General features: G+C 35.6%; 1 protein-coding gene across 2 annotated transcripts in view; it reads right to left on the bottom strand.

Moving 5' to 3' along the window:
- LOC128026247 (DNA primase large subunit) overlaps positions 1 to 21514 on the bottom strand; it is a 55326-nt gene extending 33812 nt beyond the window's left edge. For both annotated transcript variants that reach the window (XM_052613121.1, XM_052613122.1), the window contains exons 1-7: positions 21365 to 21514; positions 20847 to 20998; positions 20625 to 20737; positions 20186 to 20280; positions 19816 to 19936; positions 18993 to 19088; positions 18506 to 18643 (exon numbers count right to left, since the gene is read on the bottom strand). In XM_052613121.1, coding sequence (XP_052469081.1) covers positions 18506 to 18643; positions 18993 to 19088; positions 19816 to 19936; positions 20186 to 20280; positions 20625 to 20737; positions 20847 to 20991 — 708 coding nt within the window. In that variant the 5' untranslated portion in view covers positions 20992 to 20998; positions 21365 to 21514. The remainder of the gene's footprint in view (positions 1 to 18505; positions 18644 to 18992; positions 19089 to 19815; positions 19937 to 20185; positions 20281 to 20624; positions 20738 to 20846; positions 20999 to 21364) is intronic.
- Positions 21515 to 22123: the final 609 nt, after the last annotated feature.

Below are 22123 nucleotides of genomic sequence, written 5' to 3'. Positions count from 1 at the left end.
AGGATATCTGTTTACTGAAGCAAAACACAGACAATGATGAAGAGATAAGGACAAGCTTTCGTGATGCTGACAAACTGCAGCGCAGGCAGCCAACTTTACCATCCAATGACCACTGACACACAACCTTTAAAACTAGATCGTCCACCATCCAACCCCACAACACCGTTTCATTAAAACAAGTGCATCAATTATCAATGATGACATTCATTCAGGCATTGCGAATATTATTATGAAACATCCAGGAAACTACTCGTTTATCTTTGTTTTTTGTCTTTTTCTGCACAATTGTGACACTTCTGAAAATCAGACTGAGGGAACATACAAACTCCATAAAAGAGACTCCGGAATCATTTTATCCTTTTGTATTATCAAAGTGAAATCCAAACCATATGTCATCGGAGATAAAAGCTCAGCACAAACTCTGTCAGATGGGAAGCAGCTTTCAATTTCATGCTCATTTAATGAGACACTTCCAGTAATATCTCCTATCTGTCCTCCATGGGCATGAGAAGCCATTACAGTAACACACATCAGCCACGGCGGCTCACAGAAAACCAGACACAGTCATTACTCCACAACAGCCATGTTGGTGATCCAGATAACTGGCCGGAAATAGAAGTGAGAAGCAGGAAAGTGCCATAGAGGGCCGGCCTGCTGAGGAACATGGTGGCAGTGGCCCTGAGCCAGGTCACTTCTGTCCCTTCCTGAGCATGACAATCACTTTCAGCTGAGCCTGTCAGGTGTATAAGACACTGATAGGACGCTAGCTTGGAGCCTGATGTGATTTGCACAAGGTCACACTCATCTCTTCACTACTGCAACTTCAAGCAATCCCATGTGTAAAGACATGCAAGTACATTAAAACTTTTACATGCAGCTATAACATATGAAGTGCAACCAAAAGTGTACCTTAAAGTTCATTTAAACTATACATCATCTTTTCACAGTGTTCCCGAACATATGGCACTGTGGAATACATTACCACATGATCACCATCATAAAGACTTTTCTCTACAGCAACTGAATTAAACTCGAAGAGATTGTTCATGGATCCCACGCTGCATATGCTGTAGAAATATCTGCATCAGCAACGATGACAAATACCTGCCACAAAGTCAGCAGCTGTTAATAATTGCAACTGAATTTCCACAGCACATATACATATATCTATATATTTACACACATATACGATATATACAATTTGAAAAATGACCATACCACCCAACACTAATTCACACTACAAAGTCTAATGCACAATAATACTCTGACATAAATGTTTTTGTCTTGTCAGTTTACACTGACTTCACCAAGACAGGCATCAACAAATAGGCAATTTCGCTTTTTTTATTTAAAGCAAACAAAATATATCCAAAATAATTGCATGCACACAATAACATGCAGGACCTGGCCATAAGGAATGTGAATGACTAACATGCGGTTTATGAATATTCTTGGTACCAAAGGACACAGTAACATTCACTAATATTTTACTAGTTCACAGCTAAACATATGCTTAGCTTCCTTCTGTCTGGATCAAACCAGTGTCACTTGTTATAATGTTGCTATACTGGATAAAGATATTATTCTATGACAAAAGAAAAAAACTCCACAAAGAGATTTTTGCAGCATCTCGATCTTCTTTTAAGGAAATCTGGAAATTTCAAAGAATAAGTCCCCTTGAAAACTAGAACCTAATTTGTTCATTTTCTGTTACAAGACCAACAAATCAGAAACACAAAGTGTACTAATTAATCACTGTGGAAAGTATGGTGAGGCTCCCATTTTAACTGATTATCGAGTTGGTTGCTTAAAACACATTACTAGGGAACAGATGTCGCAATAAAAAAAATGCTTGCTGAGACAAATAAAGAAGAATTGGACAGACAACTCCCCCATTAGGTCGAAACAAGTAGTGCAAGGACATCCGTATACAGCTGAGCAAATACTGTACCGGGTGTCCATCAGTCAGAAACAGAGCATATCTGCTAACTTTCCATTAATGTTTGGATACAACATCATCAGCTGACAGGCTGCTAAGACAGACAAGAAAATGATCGAACATGCCAACTTGAAGCTTTAAGCCTGATATGAAAATTAATTTACTTCAGCTGGAGTCACTACAGAGATAAGCAGAAAAGAACAAACCAATGACTCTGCAGACACGTCTATATTATGCATACTGCAGCACATTTCCCCAAAGTCAAGGTCTGTACAGACCTGAAAACACACACTCCTTCAATGTAGGAAGTAAAAAACAACCCTGATTGTGTATTAAACACTTCAAATCTAATAATCATGCTCATAACACTAAGACAATCATTTTAGTTTCATTTTAAATTGTATAAAACAATTTTCTTGAATATCTTTTTGAAAAGCATCTAACATTTACTAGAGAAATACTTAAAAAACAAACAAAAAAGCCATAATAATGAGAAATAATTATTTTAATTCAATGTTTAAATATTTGAATTAATACATTTATCAATCAAGGAAGCATCACGTTGTGACATGTAAAATGTTACAAATTATTATTTTTCTTTTTCTTTTTTTTTATAAAAGTTTTTTATTTCTATTCAAAGAATATTGGGGGGAAAAAAATTTAATTCTAAATTAAAAAATTTAACTGTCTTCATGGGAATAAATTCCATCTCATTTATTAATATAAATATTTATAAACAAAACACATCATTTTAATTGTTTTTGACTATTTTGATCAAATAAATGGTATATGGTCTTGGTGAGTATATATTTTTTTTTTACTAAGTCTAAACTTTTTTTGAACAGCAGTGTATAAATACTTAATAAAGAGTGTATTCAATAGCAGTATTAGTTTAACAATGATCTAATATTAGTTTGTGCTGGAATTTTATTGTGCATCTCGACTTTGAATCTCAAACTGTGTGTTGTGTATCAACATTGGCATCAAAACCTCAAAATCAATAGTGGTTCACCAATAGAAATAAAAACAGCTATTTTATTTTGAAACAATCCTTCCCTCTGAACATGTCACACTGACTAAAGAGCTGGCAACGGAAAACATGTGAAATTGTCCAGACAGGAAAAGCTAATGAGCGGACTGGTCCAGATGGTGATTCAACTGTGATGAAATATACAAGAAATAATTGAGAGGCATGCTTGTCAGGGACTTCAACTCCTAGATAGCCCTTGCGCACACTGCTAGAGGCTATGCAAATGGTGAGAAGACGAAGCGGCTAATTGGCGTCATTGTGGTCCTACAGAGGCTTGTTGGACTCTCTGAGGAGCAGCTAGGCACTCTGGATTTTGCTTGTTAGCAAAAGCGCCAACAGCTTAGTTCATCTCTATGCGAAAGGAATCTGGTGATCTTTAGCGGAGGAAAGGTACAGTCACTGCACTGCATTATGAGCACAAGAAAGCAATCTAACAAGATCAGCAGTGTACAGCACATACGGATATAGTGAGCAGAGCACGTTTTGCAGGTTTCACAAACACACACTTACACTTATTTATATTGTTATACAGTACCTACACATACACACAACTTGCATTAGAATTCGTACTCATATTAAACTCTGCTTTGGGTTTAAAGGGAAGAATTTGGATGACTGCCATTTCATACAATTTCATAAGCAGCTTATAAAAAAAACATTACTGAGAGCAGAAACTCTGAGAAAAACTTCTGAAAGAATCACATGGTTCAGCACATGAGAGAATGGCTTAATTTTCGTGTCCTAAATGTCTTAAAGAAGTCCTTGGAGAAGACAAACCTCTCAAAACCCATAAGCCTGCAACAACAATAACGTTTATGTGAATGGCCAGCTACTTTGCGCAACCTGCAAGCTGCTTAAATCCTGAACAACCATGCTCCAAGCTTTTAAATGTTTGGATCTGATCATAACATATTGACCAGACCTTTCTGCGTGTTTTCCTGAAGATGGATCTGTGTAAAGCCGTAAATTAGAAAGCCCACTGTTACTTTCATAAATCCCCAGATAGGCCATATTGAGTGCTGGATTAGCATAGTCTGGAACGAGGCTGCAAAAGTCATCTCCCCTTTGTTAATGGAGACATCAGAATCTCGATAAGCAATCAGCAATAACTGACAAGATTATCTGGAACTACTGAGGGGAATCTGAACAACAAAGATATAGAGATGTAGGATGTATGTCTAACACAAGGCAGATTACAAGGAGATTATAACTTTTTTTTTTTTTAAACAAACAAAATAAATTATGCATTGTTGCACTGTATATTTAATTAAAAATGAAAGCATTCCCACAACAAGCGTAGCTTTTATGTGCATAAAAAAAGTTCAGCTTTTATTTGCCTTTCCTAAAAATGTTATTTACAAAAACTTAAATGTTGGCGGGGGTGTGGGGTATGAGTAGTAATGAACGAATGAATCGCATTTGTCTGTGTTTCACTCCGTCTTGAAGCAAGCTGAGAAACAGTGTCCATTCTACAGCTCAGTACGCTTTCAACTTGTTTTTTTAGTCTCAAGCAAGACACCACATAAAAAATATATATATATCATTTATGTTTTCATAACAGCTGGCCAAATTTAAAAATGAAACTAAAATTAAATCGTCTTTGAGAGCAAGGGGGGCCCCTGGTGTTTCGGGGACCCTACAGAGCTTGTGTAATTGCGTATAGGGAGGATCGGCTCTGTTCTGTGTTAACCTTGGTGACCAGCATCACACTTGCTGTGTAAGCACAATAATCTCAGGCACTTTCCAGAGAATACCTGTGCTGACTTCAAGAGCCTTTCACGAGCTGATTGATTGAAAACAACGGCTTCTCTTGTTAGCGTTACAGCAAAATGTCATTCGATGCAAATTACTGGAGCTCAGGGACAGCAGCAGAGTTGCAGAGTTGGCATTAAAACTTGGCAGACCATACAGCCGGCTGACTGCTGTGAATTGATGCATGTTGCAGGATCATTTACTATCCTTTGGTCCGCACAGATTACTGACTGACTTTACAAAAAGGAACCAAAGCATTTTAACACAAAAGACACTTGGGCAACACTTTTGTGAGGAATCCAGACACCTGGACACTCAGATCAGAAGTCATTTTTCTTTTATGAAGGCACGATGAAACCTATGAAATTGTGTATGACTGCTGCTATGATGCACAGCAGACATCACCTAAGACTTTCAGCCAGACCTGGGTAGACAAAATGAAAGCAGGGGATTTAAAACTTTTTAATGGCAAGATCTCCAAAATACTGCATGATGTTCGACTGCAGGAGACCCGCTTTCTAAAATATAAAGACAGATTTATTTCATGTATGATGACTTATTTAGACTGTGTAAAAACGGTAACAACAGCAATGTCGCCCATATACAACATCATTTAAGCCCTGATTTTCCATTCGCCAACAGTTAATGGAGATCACTGACAAAAACCAGAATCATAGGCAAATCAGAGCTCGCTCATGTGAGTGAGAGTCGCTTTGTGTGAATTTTCAAAAGACGCATTCTGAGACAAGCGCAGAGGACTAATATTATTTTCAGCAATATAATTTTATATATTAATGTCTTTGTTACATTTATTTACTCTAGTAGCAACAGTAAATTACATTACATGAATTACAAATCTCCGTAATTACAAGAAACTAAATCAAACCCTAAATAGCAAGTACATGTTGTTAAAGAGCCAGTAAGATGAAAATTCTAAGCTTCCTATCCCTGTTTATAAGTCCTGTACATTAGGTTTAAATCCATCCAAGGTTAAAAAACATTGTCATTTTGTCAAAATACAGTATCATTTTAAAATTACCTCAATTCTCAGAGATCCCCAAACGGTTCGCGCGAAGCTGTTCAAAAGATTCAGTTTCCTTAAACCCCACCTTTCGGTATTATACTGTGTTCTGATTGGTCAACTGACATAGTTTTGATTGGTTGTTCCGCACACAACTTCACGGTAAACAATGCGTTAGCATCTTTTTGGGGTGATTTATGTCTTATTCCTCTCAAATAAAACACTTGAACAGTCTCGCTGCTTTTTCTTTTGTGTGGGTGTATTCAAGCCGCGCGCTCCAGTTTGAATCTGAATAGCGCGTTCAGCGCGGGGGCATGGTCACATTAGATATAATGAAGGGAGACATGAAAAACAGACATCGTGTTGTTTTCATATGGATTACTTTATCACAGAATATTCAGCAGCACTTGTTTAGTTTTAAAGTAGACATGTCAAACTTTCTCTCATGTCTCTTCGTTGAGTATTCACGGAGTTACACTTCAGCGCAAGATCAGCGCAGACAGGCTGCAGACAGCACACATAAGACGCTCGGGAGAAAACAAACACATAACTTCATAATCATACTTGCAGGTTGTGATTCGGAGATGCTTGTTGGTCCAAATAAAGTTGGTAATAAACCCTCTTTTATGGCCAAATGCTTTGAAAATCCCGCTGTACTCACCGAGATTAGAAAAGCAGTCATCAGTGAAATGTTGTGAACACAACAAAAGGGATTTGTTGTACTGCTCTGGTATTGTGGTAAAAATGAATTTTAACCATTGGTTCTTCTGATCTTCATTCTTTGGGGCAGGTCAGAGATTTGTTTCTCTGAAGACGGTAGGCAGAGTTTATTATGCAAAGTGTTCCTAGTGACGTACATAGAGATGGGCAAAAGATTTGAAATCTATAACGACTCGTTTCAGTGATTCAGAGTCGACTACTTTAGAAGCCAATAACTTTATAAATCGTGTAGTTTTTGGTTTAATTACTTTGCACATTGTTTACACTGATGGACAGCTACATCATACACTGTAATACAGGTAATATTTGATACTTTAATATCATTTATATTACTTAGTATGGACATTTTATTTTCCCTTTTTTAAATTCATGTCAATCTCACTCTACTAAACTTGTAGAATATGTGCTGGGTCTGTATTTTGTACACACTGCCATGTACTGTAGAGTTTGTACTGAGGCGAGTTAATGCGTTTATCTAGCATCATCATCTTCTGTCCTTAAATGTATTCAGTGTGATATGAAAAGCAAACAGTGATCCTATTCCACTCTTCTTCTACTGTGCAGTTTAGTGGCCTTCACTCAATGTGCGAACAGAGGTACTTGAGGGATGAACAGACTGAGAGCAAACTCGAAGGTTACGTCTCACTGGAAGTCAATTTTACATTTCCCATGATGCCTATGTGACATGTTCACTTTATGAAAAAACAGAAGCAGACAACAGACAGGCTGAATTCTAGGAAGTCAGAGCAGTGGTTCTCAGCCTTTTTGACTCCAAGGCCCCCTACCGTCTATAACAATATTCAAAGGCCCCATGACGTTTATAGCTGTTCGTGATTTAGACTCAGAATCAGAGTGGCTTCATTGTCATTTCAAGCATACACAGTGTGTACACAGCTAATCGAAACAACTTTCTTTCAGGACCGCAGTTCATATAAAACAACACCAGACTGCAAGACTGGACAAAACAACACGGATTAAACTACATTAAATAAACTACTAAAATGTAAATAAACACTAGATATGGAAGTCTCTTTAAGACAAGTCATGTCACTCAGTGGCCATCTTTGAAATGCCTCTCGAGCATCCAAGTGCATCTCTTTGAATGGGGAAACATCAAATTCTCCAAAACAGTTCACTAAGCTAGGATTAAATCTCATATTTGAAATCACCAAAGAAATCTGACAACAACTTTGTCATAAATGTTGTTACTTTTGCTCAAATAGCATTATAAAAAGCTTATTTCTCAGGCAAGATCACCCAGTGTGCATAAGAGCACGTCTCAGAACGCTGTTTCTACAGCAACCGGGACGCTTCTAACGAAAGCTGCAGTGACGAGATGCCTTTACAGATTAGCTATTGGCTCTTTCATTCAGAGGGCGGGGCTTCCTGTGATTGAACAGCCATATTGAGCGTGGCATATTTCCCCATTCAAAACTATACGAGTGACATGTCTTGGGTATTCTCTAGTCATTGGTACAATACAGATACGACTGCAAAGAGCAACAGACAATGAGGACAATGCAAGTTTAGTAGAAAATAAAGTGCAGAAAAATATATTTGGAGTAATACTGATGTTGAGTGTAACAGACATAAACATCAACGTGCTTGCTGGCACTGCAGCAGAAGAAAATCCAGCATTCATATAAAGTGTATTTATATATATATATAATGTTAGAGAAGCAGTACATTCATGATGATTTAGAAGTAATTTCTAGGAAAAATGGGAAAAAGTCACAACAGGGAGTGAGGAATGTTTGTGAAGTTAGTCGAGTACCAGGGTACTGGTATAACTTAAGTATTAAGGATTTTTACCTGATAAAATATTTTATAGCTTGAAAAAAAAAAAAAAAAAAAAGTTAAATGCACATGGATTTTTCCTGGTCCTGAAATCACATTTTTAAAATGAGGTTACCTCATATATCCAAGTTTCCAGCAGCTGTTTTAGTTTTTTAATGGGGGTTTTATAGAGGGTCTATAAAATTGCAAAAAGTAATAGTAGTGTTTAACACCATGGCAAAAAATGTGGCACAAAGGTAAAAAAATTTTTAATAAATCTAAAATCATTTAGAAGACTTGCTGTATGCCCTTTACTGCCAAAATGCACACATGACAATACAAGTAACAATTAGATGCTGAGGATAATTGAAATAATAGCGGACTTTGTACTTATTATTAACATAAGATATACTTAAAATAAATAAGAAAAGGTCCCATTATATAGTAAAAAATGTGTCTTATATTTCTATAATTCTAATATTAATAGTATATTTATCACGGTGGTTGCTTTTTGGAAATTAAAATCATTCATCTGAAAATTCAGAGTTTGCACAATGGTGCAACATGACACAACCAAAACGTATTCAACATCAGTTTTGGTAAACATTCATTTAATCTATAAGAACATTTCTATGAGCTATTCTGAAACAATAGAGAGAAATGTAATACACAATTCTTAAAGCTATCTCCTAGGGTGAATCCATCACTATGAGTGAAAAAGAAATAAACTAAATTACATCAACAATCTGCAAATTTATCCTAAAGTGTTCGACTGAAGTGTGAAGAATGTCAAGCATGTAGATCTAATATCAAACCAGAAAAAAGATGCTAATAAAACAGCTGAAAATACAATTACCCGTCCATACTTGAGCTATAATCTGATGCTGTAACAGACGTCTGAGACTTTGTGCAATAGGACAGTTTGAGAGCCCCTTTAAATACTGTCACAGCATACTAAGAGATGAAGCCTTTAATATTTAAACATCAATGCTTCCCCCTCAAATAATTACAAGCCTAAAATATTTATATTCAAGTGCCTTTCAGAAGCCCTAGCTTTTTGTGAGAGGAAAATTGGAAAATTGAAGCGACAACCGCGTTTCACAAGTGGGCGGTGTTGAGAGGAGCACAGTGTGTGAAGCCTTTTTCTTGGAAAGATTTCACCTCCACAAAAGAGAAAGACCTGATGCTGTACTTTTGCTGCCACTTTCCAGTTCTTTAACGATCCATAATGTGTCACATTAACATCCTCAAGGCTAAAATAGAGGAATTAGCAGTATAAAATCCATGCAATAAATTAAAAGTTAGTCCAGTCTATAAGAAAATCAATTCACAATTCACACGAAATCATTAACATCTAATAAAGAGCTCCTTTCATAATTCAAAACTCATTATTCTGTATATTGGTCTCTTCCTGAACATTCACCTGTTTGACATTTCCAATTGCACATTATAAATCTTTACCTTCATTACTAAACTATTTTGCAAATTTCCATGCATCATGCTTTCTCAATTACTCTATTTCATAAATATTTTGCAGCTACTGTACAGGCAGAACAATGAATAAAATCAAATCAAACAAATAAAAATCCTGTTAATCGTCAATATGTTTCTCATAATATCCGTGGCATGAAACCTGTGTGCTATGCCAGAAATATTTATAAAATGATTAATGCTTCTGTACTCTGGAACTGTTCGTACAAAACATGCCCGAAGGCTCTCATCTTCCCTAAAGACAGGAAACAACTTAAAACGCTCCCTGTTCTGCATTTAAGCAAGAGGGGAGACACTGAAGACAAGACTACAAGTGGAGCTTTGATAAATGCATGGAGTGCTCACATCATTACATCCCAGGCAAGACTTGCCGACAAAGAACCCGAATCAATCTTGTTATCTGGATCCCACAAGGAGGTCATCTCTCTCCACTAGCATTCATCAGGACATTTGGTACAGCAAAGAGTGGGAGAGATCTCCAGCCTGGCATTACACATTCATAAATCAACAGCACGAGATCACTGGACTGCAAACTTGTGGGTAGAACATATAGAATGAGACTCAAAGACAATTAAAAATATAGAAGCGGATGTGTTTTTAACTACACATTCTCACCACACTGATATAAATGCTGCCTCTCCAGTTAGATGTCATTGCATTACAATGAAAACCTTTCTAGTTTCCATTAATGTTTTTTGGCCAGTACACCAGATGGACAGAGAACGTTTTTTAACCTTTTTACCTGCAGTGGAAATACATTTTGTAAGAGGATGCACTGTTTTGACTATATATATAGCAGAAAGATGTTTTGTTACAACTACACAAAACAAAGCCAAAAAAAAATTACAAATGCTGCACAAACCATCAAGAAATGGCACAAGCTATTTAAAGGCAGGGTAGGTAAAAAATATATAAAAAACTTTTTTTCCAAATTTGTTTAAACTTTATTTATATATCAATACATAATTAAAATGTAAGTACTCTGAAAAAGAAAGTATAAAAATCGAGTGTCTGTAGACCTCTCACGACTGTTTTAAAGACAGCTCATTATTTCCATTCACTCCACCCCCTCCCTTCTGGGCTCCTTCCAAAGCCACGCTATAGCTATCATCTTGAGCTAGGCCTATAGATTATTTATCGTCTCTACTACAGCTCGCTAAGTAATGTTATGTTAGCTATATTATGCAGCTAAGTGTGCTAATGACACATGCTTCATGAAAAAATAAACAAAAAAATATGTATGATCAAAATACAAAAATAAAGATTTACCTGTCCAGCAGAAATAAAGCCATCAAGGAGTCACTTTTCAGCCCCTTGAGTTCCCTCAGTTCTCGCATCGCTGCAAAGCCACGCCGATATTAACTCATGTTTTATTTCTTTGTTTATCCAAAGACTTTTTGTTCATTGCCTTTTCTTGTACTGTTACTGTCTTCCTTTTTTTGCCTGGTTTGCCTTCACTAACTGCATAGGCTGGTACTGTGAATTTTGCTTGCTGTTTCTCTACAATTGTTTTGGTATTCCTAGGATCCGTGCCTCTTGAATTCCTCAAATCAAATGTACGCGCGCAAGTGGGCAGGTCATGTGTGGCAAAAGTGTGGTTGCCATGGTTGCGAGAGAGTGACAGTCGCCTAAGCCAATCCTATGTTTCGTCCCGAATGGAAATAATGAGCTGTGTTTAATACAGATTAAACGGTCTAGAGTCACTCGATTTTTATACTCTTTTTATCAGAGTACTTACATTTTAATTATGCATTACTATATATATAGAAAGTTTAAACGAATTTGGAAGAAAGTTGTTTATAAATTTTTTACCTAACCTGCCTTTAAACCTGCTACCAGATTGCTACAAAATGGTTGCATTTTGCGACCATTTCTTCTGCCGGCGCAACTAAATTTTGTAAACCAAACTCATAAGTCCTGCCATTTCTGCTGTACATGAGAAACTCTCGGGAACCAGTTATTGCACAGCACTGCGAGATCCAGTGAAACGTGCTTGAATTCACTGCAGAATAAATAATAAGGTTGCTGTGAGATCTAAGAATTCCAATTATGCTCAGAATTCTGAGCAGAAAATAAACAGATCAAAACAGCGTTGACGTATGTCAGAAAACAAGAAGTTATAACGCTAATTATAAAAATTGTGTTTTCAGAAATAGTCAAAAGGTTTTTACATTATTTCAGGGTTTGTACAACCTATTGAAGGAGAAATTCAAACACTTTTCAATGACTTTCAAGTTTTTCAACTATTTCCAGCACTTTAAAGCTCTAAAATTATACAATTTAAGTGTCATTTTAATGGGATGACCAAAATATAGTCTAGTTTGTGGTAAACAAACACTTATTTAAAATAAAATCTATAAAGACATCATTACTACTATAACCAATATATGGGAGGAGACGAGCACTTATTGGCTTATTAGTAGGGCTGCACGATTATGACATAATTGTCGATTATTCCCTTGAAATTGTAATTGTGATTAATAACAGATTATTAATTACTATTATCACAATTTACATTGATGATTATATGAAATAAACAAGGTGAAAACACACTAACTGAAAAACGTTGTGCTTTTCTATAGTATTAAGCAAATCGGATTGGTTTCTTCTTTAAATTAGGTCTATAAGAAAGTACAAATATGAATGGTTTTATAATGTTACACTAAAACTAAAATTAAAATAATGGAAAAACCCTTATGATAACATGTAGAAAGAAAAAAAATGCATCTTAGGCACGCAGAATAACATAAGTGGTCTTTGAATGATTAATTTCCACTTTATTTCAACGATTACATAATTGTGGCATCCATAACTGTAACTGCGATTAGAAATTTGATTAATTGTGCAGACCTACTTATTAGTCATTAATTTCCACTTGTTTGCTTTATATTTTGTTATTATAAAATCACTATTATAGTATACAAATCAAGAAATCAAATGTTGTCAGTTGTAAGTTTTGCACTTTTCATGTGTATAAAGTAAGAAAAGTCACAAAGTGTCTTGTAAAGCACAAACGTGTTCAATTTGCGACTGATTCAAGTATACAAGTAAAGAGCACTGAAGTTGATCAATTCAGTATAATACTTTAGAAAAAGTACCGTACATTTAATAAGAAGTGTACATGAATTTTCCAAAAAAAAATTGATTTTGCACATTACTGTTATTAATAAAAGTACGCTTTGTATGCTTCCCAACTCAAGCTCAGTGCTTTACTATCAAATATGCATCACCAAGAAATAAACGTAATATTATGATTAACTTCACTTGTTAATGCAAAACAATAGTAACTTTATGATTAAATTATATTTATTTTTTAATAACCGCTTTCACCGCAGTACTTAAAAAAATTACAGGTAACATTCACTTTATATTTGCACTCTATGTAGTCCAGCAATGTCTTTTGAGCATGCATAATTACATATCTGTGCACAGTACAACAGATGCTGATTTGCACTGAAGGTTCGATTCAAAATCATTAAAGTGCATTTATCCATCCATTAACAACCCTGTTATAATTTACTGCTTAATGCACAAGCACATTGCTGCATATATAGTTCATTTGTAAGCCAACTGATAATTTCCATGAGGGAATTTTATTCAAATACTTGACTTAATTAAGATACAGTTAATATTGGACTATTCAGAGTGAAACAGATACTCATTCCTCGTTGATGCATAAACACTTTCAAACAAAAAACAAAAAAATATATATATATATCTGAGCCAATCCCCATGCTTTGTTGATTTAAGCTGTTTTCATAGTCCCTCCGCATTGATCTGATAATGAAGTGAGAAATACATCAGTCCTTCGTCTGGACACACAACAGCCGTGCTTGCTCGTTAATCACCCAAGAGGACAAGGGAAAGTAAATCTTCACCTGTTCAAGATGGCTTTTCAGTTACGGAAGGACCCAGCAAGACTGAGAGATTCCAATTGCCATGTTCTTCAGCATGTGTCCATCCATCCATCGACACCTCCACAGCACTAGCCAGCTATAGCTAAATGGATAAAATTGGGCTCTGGATTGACAGCTTCAATTCGCTGGCAGGCAGAGTGGAAGTGCTTGTGTTTTTCTACTCTACCTAGGTGACACTCAATTAGATTAAGCTATACTTTCAAAAAGTGTGTGATGCCTAGCGACAAGGTAATATTTCACAACCTGGTGATAAAAAAGAAACACTTTTACAAAATTAAACAGAATCTTTGGAGGCCTTTTAAAATCTTATTACTTCAATAGAGCACAGGTATTAAAGGGATAACATTACTGTGTTACAATAAATACAATTATTAGAGATGTTCAATGATCTGGTTTATTTGGATCTACGATTGAACTGATGATGGATTATTTATTAGCATTTATGGCTGATATGAAAAAGGCACTCGTAAGCATGTTGAGGCTTAAAAACACAAAGCAGCACAATAAACTCGCTGAAGCCTATTGCAGTCAAAATTCAATCAAGGGGTGTGCCATATGAGAATATAAGATCATGAAAGATCTCATTTATTTCCTTAAACACTACCATTCAAGTAAATTACGGAGTCAGTAAGATTTAAATTTATATGTTCTTTAAACAAATCTTACGGACCTCAAACTTTTAAATGGTAGTGTACTGTATACAGCAGACATAGCAACCTACATGAGAGCCCGAATGAGAAAAAATGTTTTAGAACTTCCTTTCTAAAGTATTTAAACAGAGTTAATTAAATATGTATTGTTTTATGTCAGATTAATTATGGTAATAACTCTCGAATGAACACAAAATCTAACCTAACTTTCAAATATCTAAAACTACACAGAGAGGGCACTTATGATATTTTTAGATTCATAAGTAGGACTGGCTCTGCTAAATGAGAGAAAAAAAAACACTGACATGATTAAGTCAGCAAACTTGGCTGGTGATTAAATCTATAAAACATCCAGAGTAAAAATATATAACTTACCAATTAAATTTTCACATTTTCAGAATTCCAAAATTTTCAAAATTTTTAAAGCAAACCTTAACAATATGAATGGCTAGCTGATATAGCAGGATGTTGATGGAGCGGCCACTATTGAAAAGTCACTACATCATACATTTATTAAGCATGTATGTATCTTTTTATATGATACAGACTTAAACATTTGGTTTTTTGTGATAAAGTGAACATTGTTATTGAAAACTATGCTAATGTAAATATCACCATGATAATATTATATATGGCTGGTATACTTGAAAGACTTCTAATACCTTAGAAGCATCTGGATAGGTTTAAAATGACAAATCAGAGTATACCACTGTTATCCAGCAAAAGTGTGGCTATATATTAATTTCTTTCCATCTACAGTTAAATTGTACTTTTTTGGAAAAATGACCTAATAAATCATTTGAACTTCTTAAAACCCGAACTACTGATCTGACTAGCAAAAAAAAAAAAGAATCCTAGGAACAGTGTGAAAGTCAAGAACACTGAAGCTTTAAACCAACCCTCATTACCAATATGACAGAGAAAGAATTAGTGAGATGGTGTAGTCTTTAACACGCTTTATAAGGCTCAGGCTAATAATAATTTCCACCAATGGACAGTCTGATTATACCAGAGGTCTTATTTTCAAAAAGTTTTGAATATTTGCAGAGTGAGCCGCTTCATTCATGATGACTTTTGAACAAGGAGAGGGAATTACATCGACTTTGATGGAAATAGAGCTTTAAATGTCGGACCATAAGCTGCAGCTCAGCTCTGATTAAGAACGTATCCCCATGTCAGATGTTCTGTTTGTTCGTCATGGACACAATTAACTCTAAATAACTACCTTTGTATTTCACCACATTCTGCTGGCTGGTGACCGCTCTTTTAAAAACTGAACAGGACACAAGGCTTTTAAATCATAATTTGCAAGTTGAGCTTGCCTGCCAGGAGAACCTTTGAAACTTTCCAAAGAAACTAAGTTTCAGAAGGTTTGTCAGGCCGCCAATGAAACATGGGGTATGAGCACTAAAATTGCAAAAGATCATCATCATCTGTAGATCTATTTATAGACCTTAATCAGGTGAGACACCATATTGAATTGAACACAAATGAAACGAGGCTGTGAGGGATGGACTTACATTCTTTACAATGGCATGCACTGTATAAAGGTCCTGGACCAGGTCATTTTTTTTTTATGGATTTTTTGTATACTGAAAGTTTTTTTTTTTTTTTTGGAAAACATTTTCATCAGCTGAACACTGTACTTCTATAAAAAAAAAAATGTATATGGCACTAGATATAAGACCATCATGTGTCATGAGTATCAGTATGTTAAACTGATTTTTATCAGTATGTAAGCCAGCTAAATAAGATGATCTCGGTGACAAATCAGTGGAAATTACCCACCCCTCAAAAAAAAAAAAAAAATTCAACAGCACAAAAAGTGTGGGGGGGGGGGGACTTTTATGTTTTAAAAGCATTAAAATGGGTGTGCAAAATAAATTAATGTACATTTTTCAATGGCAATGCAGTACAAGCTGGTTTCAACCAATTTCTGGTCAGTGGAAGCTCTACTAAAATGGACATTTAGAGTTAAACTAAAGATTTAAAACCAAGCAGCTGATTTTAGACAATCTCACTGGAAGTGATTCGGAGTATCACAAAAGACTCATTCCAAGCCTGATTTATGGAGTTGACGGGAATATGAAGATTGACAGATTTAAATTTTCTTTCAGCGTGGCCATCCTGAATGAAAAACAACAGGCAGGCAGCATATGCTTTCATTAGCCAGCATGTATTATTGTGGAGGCTTATACAGTTGCAATATACTGGCACGAGCGAGACCGTTGACTAGCAGTGTCTGTTCTCCACTGCGGTCAGATAAGAACTTACCAAATAATAATCTGAATGACTTTTCTCAGAGAACATGCTGCTGAAATAAAACCCCTAGCACCAGCTGTCCAAATGCCTGGCAGACTCACTATGATGGCCGGCCTTGACGAGATGGCATGTAGATGACGAAAAGAGAAAAATCTGCCAAGCTGAAAGATAATTTACCATGCTGAGATGAGACTTTCTTAATTTTGCATCATCCATCTATGACACTTCTTCATGCCCAAGATTCAGGTGCGACACAAAACTCAGAAACAGCATGGCACAAAACACATTTCCTAAAAAACATCTTCAACTAGCACAAAGAACGCTCAATCCCAGAAGCACAAGGAAATGAATGCAGACTACATGCCAGCACTAAATGCACAAAGCCTGTCTCTTCTCCACTTACCAGCGATCAACCGAACACAACCGCTCCCCAGTTTCAATTAAAATGCCCAATTAAACCCAAGCTGGGCAGACTAATGTTGTTAAGTAATCGGAGTTCACAAAGCTGCCCAAATGTATTATTGTTCCCTATATCCTGCACACATTTTCATTTCTCCAGTTATAGCAGCAATTAAACCTGCTGCTGCTACACTGTTTACCATCAGACATTCACATTTGAATCTCAGATATTAATGGAGTGAAGATGACAAACAGGCAGCTATTACTTTAACAGCCACCACACCGTTCTGCAGATAAATGATATATTTAAACTGCACTTTATATTTAGAGTGTCATTTTATATGTAACCCTTAATAAAATAACAGATGAACTCATGCTAACAAAAACCTTGATGAAAAAAGTACGGCATTAATTTTTTATATATTATAACATTATAAATGGCTTACTTTTGGTCAGCTTAATGCATTCTTGAGATTTAAAATTATTAAATCTAATTATTTCTAAAAAAAAATAAAATAAAAAAAAAAAACAAACAAAAAAAAAACTTACAGACCCAATAAGTCTGTGTATATAAATGTACTGTAATACATTTCTTCAATATAGCATATCCGGTACATTGTGCCTAACTATTTTCAAAATATTAGAACCTATCTGGCCCTGTATACTTGAATATTTGTGCTTGTGCTGCTGCACAAAAGACAACAAGGAATCAGCAAAGCTCGAGCATGAAAAGCCCTCAGCGTGCGGTCTGCTGGAAATATCCTGACACACATCACATTAACATGCATTCTAAACATGATGCAAGGGGAGAAACTCAATGGTAGGAATACAAACACATGTGACGTCTTTCAAAGGATAATAGCCTATTGCAGGGAAGCACATTTTGCTGCCATTTGGCAGGGTTGGGGAAAAAAACCAAGATGCCTCCATGGTGGGTTACAGCAATCTCGGCAGGAGCTAACAGAAAAGCTGCTTTTGATTTCCTGACCAACAACCCTCCCTATGACCTCCTCCATCGTCTAGTCACCTTTTAATCTCCGTCTGAAGGTGGAAATGACCCATGACTTCTCAGTGTGTGCCATCAAGCACTGTACGTTAAGCCTCTCCAAACTATCATCTCTTACACCCACTCTTCTACACTTAGAGAAAAAAAAACGGCAATCACATGACTGCTATAACCTCTCGATTGCATTACCTCTCTAGACTTCCAAGACCGCCTTAACGCACCCCCCCCATCAACTCTAACTGTTAACTACAAGCTCTGCTTCTGCAGCTTACAACAACCCCCATGAACCCTTCAAAATAGAAACCCTTTGAGTTTTATTGAAGGAATACAAGGTAAATGTGGGTAGTTTTGTATCTTTGAACTCGGAGTGAATCCGAAACCACTCTCAATCAAAACCAAATGTAAAATCCCTTCTAATAATGCCTTCTTTCAAAGTAACATAGCACAGGCTTCTTTTAAAATATCCATCTCGTCACTTACAAATGAATCTCTAGTGGTGAACACCGATTGTTGTGTGATGGGGCTCCAATTTTGTTACTTACCGCAAGTGCTTTGGACAGTCTTGTTCGGAAGTCATTAAGGACAATCGTGACAATTTCATGGTGGGGAATGTAGGCATTTCCAGCCAGCAAGTAGACTTTCCTTGTGCGCACTAAATCCAGGGCATCCTGAAATGGGACCTTTAACACAGAAAACACTTTATTGGTAATTTTTAAATCAACTGTACATTCATAATGTCGAAGTGTTACAGCTTATGCTTATTTTAAATGATTGACAGATGGGTTAATAAATAAATTCTAATAAAACCTCATTCTAGTTTTGACAAGCACTTATAAGCCATGGAATATGGAATATAAACTTTAACGTGTTTTAAAATAAATGTAATGATTTAAAATGAACCTTTCTAACATGCCGTCTTATATTTTTACAAGATACTAAGTTACAGAGTTAAGTTACCAAGATGCAGCATTACATAGCTTTTGAGAACTCAGTATCATTTTTATAATGGAGATGTTACCATTAACTTACTTTATAGAAGTCATATTCTTCCACTGTGATTCCACTTAATCCATAACTGGAGGTGATGAGCTTGTCTTTTAGGCTCGTCTTTTCCTCTGCACTTACCTTTAAAATGAAAGGGAAAAAATTGCACAGCTGACATTTAGTTTGAACTAGAAGAGCTAAAGCAAGGACAATATTTGGAGAAGACAAAGGCATTTAGCACCACAATTCAGAGAGCACATTGGAAGAAAAACAGCAGATTTAAATTATCATGTAAAAAGGTTATGACAAAATATATTGTTTAACCTTTATGCCGTAGCATAATGGCATTAGCATTTATTTATGGCTAGAAAACATAAGCATTCAGGCATAGTTCTGAAATCATATTAGGATTGTTAAGAGAGTGGAACTGAAAGATTTGAACTGAGAGATGAACAATGTTTTAATGTAGAACTGCCCCCTACAGGACTGTACATGAAAACACACTCTTCCACTGGCCCAGACCTGTATAAATAGTATCTTTCAAGTAAGAAATAAAAAGTGAAATGAAAATTTAGCAAGCATGTTTTAGTTACAAAACATTAGACAAAGTGACTGGCCAGCAATATATTGGGAAGCTGGCCAAGAGTTTTGAATCTGATTTGGACAGAAAATAACACCTACAGATGAGAAATCACTTTTCCATATTGTGTCTGTAAATAGTTCTATGAAAATAGACAGTTAGTTTTATCAGTTTTTTTTTTTTTTTTTTTTGTAAACTAAAACAATACACAGATTTTTCTGATAAAATCAAAAGAAAGTGAGTTGTGGGAGGTTTCAAAAATTCAATTAATATGTAAAGCAGTCTCACCGTCTCGTACTTCAAATTATTTTTATGCAAAAAGTCGGTCTTGTGCTTTGGAGTAAGTTCACCAAATCGGTAACGGAAAAGATCCATTTCCTGTTGGATAAACCATCGTCTCAGGTCCTCCCTAAAAAGACATAAAAGTATATGGTTTCATTTATACCTTACATTTCAAAATTTACCAATAAATTAACCTTAACATATATATTCAAAAGAATATGACTGCATGTAGTTCTGCAAACGGTTTAGTTTCAACTTCGATTATAAATGTTACATAAATGAATATTCATAGCTCAAAAAAAAAAAAAGATTCATAGAAAAAGATAATTGACCAAACCAAACAGTCCATCCTGATTTACACATGACTAACACTTACGTCTGGCAATACGCCAAGCGAAGAATAAAATGGGAGATATGGTCTTTTCTTCGTTTCTCATATTCAGATATTCCTCCCTGAACCTTCCGGTCACCCTGGGTGATTAGAGCAGATTGTTTGAGGAAAAACAAAAAGAGTTACTGTATAACATAAAGCGAGTGTACTCATTTAAAGAGTTTGAAAGCATAAAGACAACTCTTAGTCTTAAATATTCTAAGACTTATGAGCAAAATATAGTAAAATGAAACATCCATCCTCTTTTCTTAAGTTGTGTATGTGTGTTGTGTACATAGGATAGTTTGTTTCATTATAGACAATTGCATGTTCTGAAGATTTTTTTCTTCTATGATTCAACAAAATGATTCATTAACAAAATGAACGTAGTCAATGTGCAGCATGAGAAAAAAAAAAACAGTATATATGAAGAAAATGTTCTCACCAATTCTGTCTTGAGTGGGAAGTTCAGACTTGAAAATTCAGCTTCCAATTTCTTGCTGTACTGATCAGAGTTTTTCACATAGCTTACCCCAATGTTTTCCACAGTCTTGAGCACTTGAAAAAAATGCAAATCATAAGTATACACACAAATATATAATTGAAACATAAAAAAATGTTTAATTCAAAGGCTCTTAAAAACACCTGAGGCATGCAGATGACTCACATTTCAACCTCTCCACTGCAAAGGTTTCAAACTCAGCGAGAGAGATGTTCTCCAGGGGAGGCTGTCCATAGAACTGAAGACAGTGATCATACAGATCATTCTGAGAGCTGCCGATCAGCTTCTTTCTTCTGCCTGGAAACTGCATTGCAATTCTAGACACAGAGTTTTAACAATACGTTTACTAAAACTGGACAATGTGAGACTTTAAGACCAGACACATAGAAAAGCACTGACAGACCTACAGCGATTATAAAAATAAGACAAAGTAGTTGACAATCAATAAATACACACAGACACAGCAGTAACGTTACAGCTCTCATAAACAGTAACTATAGTTCCTGAACTTGTATAATGCTAGGTTAACTAGCTAACATAGTTCATAGTTTAAGTAACATCATTTGCTTTCTGTCACTAATGTCCTCGTGCGCATTTAACATGAAATACGTATGTTACAATAATATCAGGTGTCTTTAACTAAATATTCATTATATGTAACTCTCATTTAATAACAAACTAACATCTCAAAACAGTTGCTGTCTGTCTCTTCCCGAAGCCTGAATCCCGCCAACAAGCTGACGTTCCAAACAAAGCGCGGGTATATGACGCCACTCTGAAAATTCACCAATCGTGCTGCACGAAGGGCTGCTGTTTCCGGGGGCTGTGTTGTGTTCTGTGGTTTTTCTGTAGGTGAATTGTGAATTCGTGTCTGAATCATTTCCACAAAATCGGTTCTTTTGAACAGTTCGTTTCAAAGAACCGGTTCAAACAACCAGTTCAACTATTCTTGTACATTTGTACGTACTTTTTTCATGTGGTTCCTGACAGTCTAAAAAAGCTATATTTAGGCACATATATTGTTCCGTCTAATGTTTTTTTTTTGGTTAGTTACTCATTTAGAACTTAGGCTGAAAAGTGTTGATAAAACTGTCCGCTTTTAAAGTAACTTTTCGCCCTATCCGCAGCAGATGTTCAGCTCAATCCTACTGTCCACTGACTTTCGATTCTCTTGAACAAATCGTTCAGACTGGTTTTGGTAACAGGCTCAATTGATTCATTTTTGTTGCGTAATTAGTGCATAAACAATAATCAACAAAAAAAACGTATTTATTTTAATTTCGATTTCACACAGTTTCTAGTAGCTTTTTTTGTGATTTACTTAAAATGGTATATTATTTATATAAATACCTTTTAATAAATACATTTTAACTGTCTTGGTTTGTAATAAGTAACTTATAGGGATGTTTTGGCACACCATATAAAAATAATTTATTTGAAAT

This window comes from Carassius gibelio, chromosome A13 (assembly GCF_023724105.1).
Source record: "Carassius gibelio isolate Cgi1373 ecotype wild population from Czech Republic chromosome A13, carGib1.2-hapl.c, whole genome shotgun sequence".
Lineage (NCBI taxonomy): Eukaryota > Metazoa > Chordata > Actinopteri > Cypriniformes > Cyprinidae > Carassius > Carassius gibelio.
The sequence above is the reverse complement of the archived record's forward strand: the minus strand, read 5'-3'. Positions and strand labels throughout refer to the sequence as shown.